This window comes from Halictus rubicundus, chromosome 6 (assembly GCF_050948215.1).
Source record: "Halictus rubicundus isolate RS-2024b chromosome 6, iyHalRubi1_principal, whole genome shotgun sequence".
Lineage (NCBI taxonomy): Eukaryota > Metazoa > Arthropoda > Insecta > Hymenoptera > Halictidae > Halictus > Halictus rubicundus.
This window is the reverse complement of record NC_135154.1, coordinates 12,178,509-12,188,274: the sequence shown is the minus strand read 5'-3', so window position 1 is coordinate 12,188,274 and position 9,766 is coordinate 12,178,509. Positions and strand designations below refer to the sequence as shown.

Below are 9,766 nucleotides of genomic sequence, written 5' to 3'. Positions count from 1 at the left end.
TATACTAATGTGAAAAAATAATTTGGTTATACGTTTTGAAATGAATTTATAAATTTTGAAAAAAGTGATGTTCGCTGTTCAAAAGTTGATGTATCGTTTCATATAAACTGAACGATATCACACTATGTGGATCGATTGAAATTAATGCGATAATTCAAAGTCAAAATTTCTGGTACCGGTGAACATGCAGTTGGAGTAAAAACGAAACTACGTTAAGAAAGATTAAACAAAATGAGTCCGCCAAACTGTTCGAGATAGATTGCGAACAGAATGTAAGAGAAAGGAAACAATCGAATGCAAAAAATAAAGAGGTCGTGTATATCTGGGAAATAAAATATATTTATAAAAACAAATTAAACGCGTATAAAATAATACAGATCGTAAATATTATCCTTTTCGTCATCATAGGTTTCTTTTTTCATTTTCTAATCTTCACTCTCACTCACGCTCTCTCTCTCTCTCTCTCTCTCTCTCTCTCTCTCTCTCTCTTTCGTTTCTTTCTGCGTCATCTTACCGTCAGATGTATAGCAAATACGACAAAGAAAAACATGTACATATACAAAAGAAGGAGAAACAGAAACCGCGTGCCGTCGCACTAAACAATAAATGTAATACATGTTCAATTATTTGTTGCTTCCACGTCGGACTTATTCGCACACGCGTTCTCTTTTCGATCAGGCTGACGTCGTCCCGCGATAAAACTCCATCCTCTTCTCACATCTCAGCTTTTTCTCCATCGCACGTTACTATATATTTGTATACATATAATATATACTATATATATATAATATATTTATTTATTTATATATATATAGTACCGACTCTATCCGTCGTTCACATGGGCACCCACATACATCTTCATACGCACAGCCAACAAGCGCACGCGCACACACATACACGCATTCTCTCTTTCTCTCTCTCTCTCTCTCTCGAGTACTCGGGCGCTTACAGATTTGTCTCTCAACTCACATTATTATGGCACAAAACGAGGAATGGGCGTACACGGAAATACTTGTCGTCACCAGATAAGAATTCCATCGACTTTCCCTTTCTTTCGTTACCTGTCTGATTCTCTCACCCCTCTCACTCACTCGGACAAAACGCATTCGCTCCGCCACTTTCACACGAGAATTATTACTTATAATCTTTATCATAGATCTCTCTCTCAACTTTGTTTCATCTTTCTGTTGAAATGCCCGCCAAATTAGAATCACACGTGAAGGGGAAGCACACAAGGTTCTATTACATCGTTTGATCGCCTTCTCTTTCTCTGCCACTCTCTCCCTCTCTCGCTTTCTCTCTCTCTCTCTCTCTCTCTCTCTCTCTTTCTCTCTTCTTTTTGGCACAACCAATGATAGTTTGGTACCGTGTGTATATAAATATATACACGTATGTATACATAATATTTATATATATAATAATAATTTAGCACTCGTGTGCCGGAACAATTATTTTACACTTAGAAACATGCTCTCGCACCAAAACGCGCTCACGGAACGAGTGAAAAATACCAACGATGCGCGCCTTTTTGTAATAATAATTAATAGTAATAATAATAATTATATCCATAATATATTATTAATAATAATAATAATAATAATAATAATAATACAAGAAACAAGTGGAACGCACCATTTCTAAAAACAAGTCTACAAAAAATAGTATTCGCCGCTTCGTCGTCGCTCGCGAAAAATACATTTTTCGCGAATAAATGCCCAAGTATGTAGATTGATTTTTCATAACGCGGTTACTCTATCATTCTCGCCCTTCGTCTATTTATCTATCTATCTATCTCTGTCTCTCTTTCGCCACAACTCCGGAGAACGTAAACGCGCAATATTTTTTTCTCATTATTTTTCTCCCCCCTCTCCCTCTCTCTCTCTCTCTCTCATTACTTCTCACGCGCCATCTCTCCTAAACGCGTTCGCAAGACGAATGTGGTGTCTGACAATGATATGACTATCGGAAATATGTATATTTACGATCGCTCTCTCCCTCTTTCTCTCCCTCTCTCTCTCTCTCTCTCTCTCTCGCTCCTGTAATCGACGCGCCGTTTACTTTCTTTCTTCCTTCTTGTTTCCACCTCTATCATTTAACTTTACGATTATTTAATAATAAAACTGAGTGTACAGTAATACTGTTTGATATGTCTCTAAAACGTACATCCATCTCTACGGCCTCTTCTATCGTCACATTCTCTCTCTATCTCTCTCTCTCTCTCTTTCTCTCGTTTACATTAGATCCTATATGTTAAATGCTCTAATACACGACCGGCGGGCGACTCGAGGAACTTACGAGCAACAATAAAGAGGAAAGAGAATATATTATTATATTTTCGACTTTCTTCTTTATTTACTGGCTGATTTGCGAACGAGTGTAAAGATCACCAGGAATTTTCGTGTAACAAGAATAAATATCGTTTAGCGGATGGAATGTTCGAAATACTGTTTTATTTCGGAATAATGGAGAAAAAGATCTTCTTCTGGACTTTCGATCGATTTTCATGATACAAAAACAAGCAACAATCGAAGTACGTCGTTCCGCTCGCACGGGTGCGCGCTCCCTACATTCTCTCTCTCTCGCTCGCTCTCTCTCTTTCTCTCTCTCTTTTTTTCTTTCTTTAATAACATTATTATTATTGCATTGGCTCTTTCATCTTTTCTTTCTTCCTTTCATTCATCGTTAAATTCCTGAACTCTGAGGTAGTCTGTTCTGGGTGTCATATTACGTAGTAAAAATGGCAAGAGTGCTAGATAATTTATCGTCTTTTTGCTCGCTTTCACGTATTTATTTCCTCGTTACTTTTATACGAGACTACGTTTAAAAAAAAAAAAAGAAAAATTAAAGAAAACTCGTGAAAGGACGTCTTTCGTGTCTGTACGCGTGTATTATGTGTGTGTGTGTGTGTGTGTGTGTGTGTGTGTGATCGTATTGCGTTCGAATACGCTGCGATATATCTATATACAATTCAGTTCGTGCGGCTCAAAATAATTGAAGGTCGAGACGTTCAAAAATGCAATTATCCCGAAAATACTTAGCATTGAACGATGCACTAATCTTTACCGAATAAGTGCCGATTTCGAAAACAAGGATTCCTTTCAATCATTTCGAGCGGTACGCGCGCGTTCGTAAACGGACCTCGATCCGCAACGAATCGATACGAAGGAACAATGAACATTGTTTAAAATAGAACAAAGAAAAAACGATCACATTTGTCGAAACTGTACTTCACAAATTATCAAACGACTCCTTCACGATGATCTTTTCAAACAATCAAACGTTTCTTTCGCGACGAGAGTGCAAATAATCAAACGATTTTTTCACGATCAATTTACAATTAACCTAAACGATTTGTTCACGATCAATTTACTCATAATCAAACGATTTCTTTCACGACGAGTTTACGAGCAATCAAACGATTCTTTCGCGATGAATTTACAAATAATCAAACGATTCTTTTACGAACTAACAAATAATCGAACGAAAATTGCTGTGCGAGAAATAATTACTCGACGGAACAATTACCGAAAGTCTAACGAAACGAATAACCAGCGGGAATAATTGCGCGCGAAAATTTTGCCGCAGCGAGGTCAACGTTTATTTTGCATTGCGTTGCGTGTGTGCGCGGTGCATGAGTGTGAGCGTGTGCGTGTGCGTGTATGTAAATGCGTGTAACAAGTTGTGCGAAGCTCGAAGGGAAATTCGCTCGTGTCGCGAGAGAGGAGAGACCCGTTCCTATCCTCGATGATCGGCTCGTTTCGCGCTCCGCGGGTAATTAATCGAGCATTAATTGATCGTACGTCACGGTGCCGCGCAATTAGATGCACCACGCTGCGCGGGATACCAGAACGATTATAAATTGATCGAACGAATTACGGCCGAATCAATCGCGACGCGTTCGCGCGTAAATTCGAAACGATGAGCGAAACACGCCGGAAATGCAAACGTTACCGCGGAGATTTTCAAAAAATAAGAGAAAAAAAAAAGCAATCACTGTTTCCGCTGACGGAAAATTCTATTTTAACCGGGAACACGACACGAGCAAGATTCAATCCGGGCAACGTACAATTCGAAACTTAGGCTATCTTATATAGTTTAAACAAAATGAGAAAAGACGCCACGCGGTGAGGCGAGAATCGATCCTCGCGATGAAAAATGGAATGTAATGAATTTCTTATGGAATGTACAAAGCTCACCGAGAGGTTCGTCATTTAATTCAAAATTTGAATACATCTAATAATCATCGTAGAGCGTATACGCGCCGCTCGACACAATTTGAAAAGTTAACAAAACGAACGGAAAAGAAGGTAACACGCGAATCATTCTGCTATCCGAATGATAATATAATGCTCGAAATTAGGGTTTACGCCACCGTCGCGTCTTTTCACAATTACTTATCAATCGTTTTCTTTCGTCTACGCGGTCGTTTTCCTCGACAACGTACGTTACACACGCTATAAAATACGAGTATTACGAATAGGTTTAATAATCACTTTCTAGACGATATTCAATTGAGTTCAATTAGTTACAGTGATGATAATTAGAATAATTATACGCCTATACATTTAACATATTTTGTACAATTGATAAGCTTCGAAGGTTCCAACGTCGCATTAGAAATCTCCAGTGCGCGTTTTCGGAGTTATTATCGTTCGAGAGTGTGTGTGTGTGTGTGTGTATGTGATTTTTGCTGTAAGAAAGAAACGGATATTCGAAACTGCATGGCGGGGTGCTTTTTTTGGAACGGAAATCGCGATCCGCCGAGTCAAGCAATTGCCAACGGAACAAAAAAAAACAAGACGTTCCGTTGCCAATTTTTCACGGTCGACCCCGCGTATCGCGACTCACGATGTATAGACAAGAATCGATTGGCTGTTTTGCTGTTTACCGTCTGTGTGAGAGTGTATACGTGTGAGTGTGACTTTGAGCGTGTGTGTGTGTGTGTGTGTGTGTGTTCGATTGAAAAGCAATTAATCGTACGCGACGCGAAAAAATAATGGAAATTAAATTCCGAATAGCCCGCCACGCGCCGCCATTTTACAAACACCGAATCTGCTCTGGTTGGAACGTGTAAAAAATATCCTCTCGATTCAATAATCCCGAGCTGGCGATTCAAATAAATATTACGCGGTTGAGCAAAACACACCGATATCCTTTTCCGAGCACCGTCGCTCTTCGCTGACTTGCAAGGTTCGCGAGAAAATTTTTCATCTCTTAAATAACAACGATCAAACCGATGAACTGCCTCGAGAACAAAACGAACGTAATACTTTTCTTCTGTACAAAACGAAAACAACGGCATATGAAGGGATGGTATTATCGTCCTCTTGTCGATCCAAGATAGTGATCCGAGAAGGATTTTCGAACCGGTTTGTAAAAATCGAATGACAAAGGTATTTCGGGGGGGGGGGGGGGGGCTGCCTTAACCGAGAACTATATAATAAATACAAATTTGATCACGTTCGAGCGGGTATATGCACGTGAAGTCACACAGTGTCTATGATTGATAATGCGCGAATTATCGATTTCGGCGGGTCGCGTTGGCTCGCGATAGTTGTTCGCTCGCGGGTGTATACGATCTCACCTTTCGATAAACAAACACTGAAGACCAGGGCGTAGATGACGACGACGACGACGACGGCGGCGACGAAGACGACGACGACGACGACGACGATGCACGTCCCCCCTTCGAACTTTAGAAATCACGCCCGCAGATGGACGTTGTGGTTGTTGGATTTCTTTTTGTGCGTCTCGAGGTGCTTCATCATGTGGTCCTTCCTGATGAATCCCTTGCCGCAATTATCACAGGCGTACGGCTTTTCGCCAGTGTGGAGGCACATGTGCCGCCTGAGGTCAGTTTTGTGGTTGAACTGCTTCGGGCATATCTCGCACTTGTACGGCTTGTCACCGGCGTGCTTCTGCAAGTGCTCCGCGTGCAGGTACTCGAGGGGGAACCTCTTGCCGCACTGATTGCATTTGAACGGCTTGTCGCCGGAGTGGAAGCTCTTATTGTGTTGCGTCAGGTAGCAAGCCTTGTTGAATACCTTGTCGCACTCGATGCACTTGTGAAAGCCGTCCTGGGAAATGTAGTGCGAGCCGGTGTTCGTGCTGGTCACCTGATGCTCCTTCGTGACCACGTTGTTGCCTTTCGATTTGTAATTCTTCTCGAATTGTCTACCGACGTTCGGGTTCAGCTCCTCCTTCGCTTGGATCAGCTGCGGTAGATTGTTGTTCGCCTCGAAATTGTCGCGAGGCAGGTGGTGATGATGATGGAGCGGATGATGAGACATATGATGCGACTGGATCTCGTACCGTTTGATGATCATACCGTCGGTGTTCGGCTGCATCTCCATGTCCAAGTTGGTCAGGGACTCGTACCGCGGCGGAGAGTTTCTGTACGGATCGTAGTTTGATCCAGGCGAATCGAATGATCTATCTTGAGGAGACGCGTTCTCCTCCGGACTTAGCCCCCCCACGTTAACGGCCTGTGGTTGGTTCTGGCCAATTAAAAACCCGGTTACGTTGAACTGAGTGAAATTCGGTAAGGCCCTCTGATGGTTGCTGAAGGTCCCGAAACCAGGTAAAACATCCTGAGACTGTTGCTGCTGCTGCTGTTGTTGTTGTTGTCGTCGTTGCTGCTGCTGCTGCTGCTGCTGGAGAGCTTGCTGGTGTTGAGACTGACCGTTCAGTGTTAACGGCATCTCATTACCAGTAGTAGTTAGCTGGATGGTGATAGACTCCAGCAGGCCCGGGATGTTGGTAGTAGTTGTAACGTGGGGGGGCAAGGCGTTTGGGTACGGCTGATGAGGCATCGTAGTACCCCCCATCGCCGTGGGCGAAGCCATTGCTGGGTGGACCGAGCCCGGCGTTATGGGAGACGACGAACTCATGTGGTGTGGGTGGGACGAGCCCATTGGCGAAGGCGAATTCAGGTGGGGCGCCGGCGGCGGGTGCATGGGTGACATGGGCGAACTCATGGGATGGTGGACCGGAAGCTGGGCCGACGGCGAACCCATTGGCAGGTGATGAAGTTGCTGCTGCTGTTGCTGCTGTTGGTGGCCCAGCTGAGGGGATGTGGAACTCATTTGTTGCTGATGGTGGCCCGCCATTGGTGATTGCGCCGGGGAATTGTGCGGCGGCACCATTGTGGTGCCCAAGTGGACTCCCGAAGACGACTGTTGCTGCTGTTGCGTTAGGGCCGCCGCCGAAGATTCGCTGCTGCTGCTGCTGTTGGAATTGTTGTTGCTGTAGAGACCGGTGGTGGTGGGCGTGTGAAGCAGGCCCCTCGCTGCCTCTCCCGAGGGACCTGCCATCAAGTTTGGGGGACTCCCGGAAGCAGATAATTCTGGTGATCTCGGTGGTCCCCCGCTCCTACCACTCCCCGAATGATTATCTCTACCGGGATGGTGATGAGCGCTGATAGGCAGGTTCGCAGGATCAGGTTGATTGCTCTGTTTAACCGCGTTCTTGTGCAGCGTGGTATTGTAGTGCCTTTTCAGATGGCCCGAGCTGGTGAACCACTTGTTGCACGCGGTGCAGTTGTAGGTCTTTGGTCGCCTCGCCTCATTACTTTTCCACGATTGATTCGCCAACGGCGGAGGTTTAGGTGGTTGTTGCAGGAGACCTCCGGGCATCTGATGTCCAGGCATCGGCTGCGTGCTTGTAATGATAGGTGAACCTGGATGACGCGGAGGCTCTACGGGCATGTGCTGCCCGCGCATAAATTGACCTTGATCTGGCAGCGGTGAGACACTGTCCATCGGGCCCATTGGCGATAACCCTGAATGATAATCATGAGGCTGAGCGGCCGGTGGCCAAGCGAGCATAGAACTCACCGAATGCGGTCCGGTCCTTTGCTGCTGTTGATGCTGTTGTTGCAACACCTGTTGTTGATGCAACTGCATCTGCAGTTCCTGTTGTTGTTGTTGATGCAGCCTCATAAGTTCCTCCTCGTACCTATGAGTTTGGACCTTATGAGAATCCAAATCGAGAATCTCGGCTTGTTCCTCGGGCTCCTGCTTCACTTCTGTCTTGATCTGCACGCCATTATAATCGTAGCCGGACTGTTGCTGTTGTCCGGGCTGCGGCGGCGACGTGTGCAACGATTGTTGCTGCTGCTGTTGACTCTGCTGCCGAGGACTGCTACCCAGCTGCTGGTATTGATGCTGCCCTGGATATCCACTAGGTGAATTCGAATGATTCGTCCTTACGTGTTCACCGAGTTGATTCGCGTCCTCGTACACCGCACCGCACTTATCACACTGAATAGGTGGGCTCCTTGGACTAGTGGAACTGACCGAGCTGGTGCGTTCCGGAGCAAAATGTTGCTGATGCTGGTACGGATGGTAGCGCGAATAACCTGCACCGCCACCACCACCACCACCACCGCCATTGTTCTGCGTCTCGTCTCGCGGCGGTGAGTAATGATGGGGTAAGATATAGGCCGGTTCGTTCTGCATAAAATAGTTCGGCTCGCCGAACATCGGCGCCTGAAAATGATTGTAACTGTGACCAGCAGGTTGCTGCTGTTGCTGCGATTGTTGTTGTTGTTGCTGCTGCTGCTGCGCCTGTTGCTGCTGCTGCTGTTGTTGTTGTTGTTGTTGTTGCTGCTGCTGCTGTTGCGAAGACGAAGGGTCTTGCGAGGGCGGCCTCGAGGAAGACTCGCTCGAGTCCGCCGGCGCGGTCACGCTCTCGCGTTTGACGCCCACGTGGCTGTTGTGATTGCCAGCCTTGCTATTGTTGTTGTTACTCTCCTCCTGCTGCGCCTGGCTCGCCCACTGACTCAGCAGGTTTTCCTGGTGGTAGCGCAGGTGCACTTCAAGACTTTTATCGCTTTCGAAGTAAAGGCCGCAGTCCTTGCAATGATGCTCCGGATTCGAACTGCCTCCCACGCACTGTTGCTGCTGTTGCTGCTTCTCGACACTCGTCATCTCACTCATATTGTCTATCTCGCTTTCGCGCGCTCTCCCTCTTTATCTCGCGCCTAGACACGCTGGATTTATCTTCCGCGAAAAGAAAGCACCGCGCGCGCGCGCGTGTGCGTGCTTTATCACAACTTGTCCGTAACAGAAGAGGGCAAAGACGACGATCCACGCACTTCACACAACCGAAACGATTCTACCGACACATCGGGTTGTCGCGCGCGCGTCGACGCGCTCGCGCGAGAGCGCGGAGTCCCCGGCAGAGCAGTCTGTCCGCGTGTCGCGCGCCGTTGTGTTTCGGGTTTCTCAAGATTTCTTTCACTTACCGGGCTTCGACAACGACCGATTACAAGAGAGAAAACTCGCCGACCGTTTCGTGGCTGTTGATCGGAGCGGGAAGAACACGTGCGTCAAGTAGCGACGTCTCGCACCTCCCTCCTTTCAGCCGTCGACGACCACTTGCACGGGTTCCCTCGCGTAGGGCACATGGACGATGCCGCGGTTGACGCGCGAAACGGGAGTCACGTGTGCTGCCGTCGATTGTTTCGCGGCGGTCAACGATACTGCGGGACGACGGGATAACCGAACCGAACGGAAAACAAAACGGAAAAAACAAAAGAAAAACCCGGGGTACAACGTGTTCTACATTTATCATATGATCGCACGTACGCCAGGCACGAAAGTCCAGATCAAGCCCGATCGCTCCACCTGGTGCGACGTCGAGTGTGTCACCGCGTGCGGCATCGTCACCCTCGCCTCGACGATCGGCCGACGACGACGACGACGTCGACGACAACGACGACGACGACGACGACAGCGATGGCTGGTGGTTGTTCCGAGCGCGG

The 9,766-nt window shown here is 46.6% G+C and overlaps 1 protein-coding gene across 1 annotated transcript; it reads right to left on the bottom strand.

The window, feature by feature from the left end:
• Positions 1-321: 321 nt before the first annotated feature.
• LOC143355242 (uncharacterized) lies at positions 322-8,983 on the bottom strand. Its single transcript, XM_076789904.1, has one exon. It carries the CDS (start codon positions 8,937-8,939, stop codon positions 5,703-5,705), a length of 3,237 nt encoding a protein of 1,078 aa, XP_076646019.1. The 5' UTR covers positions 8,940-8,983; the 3' UTR covers positions 322-5,702.
• Between the last annotated feature and the right edge of the window lie 783 nt (positions 8,984-9,766).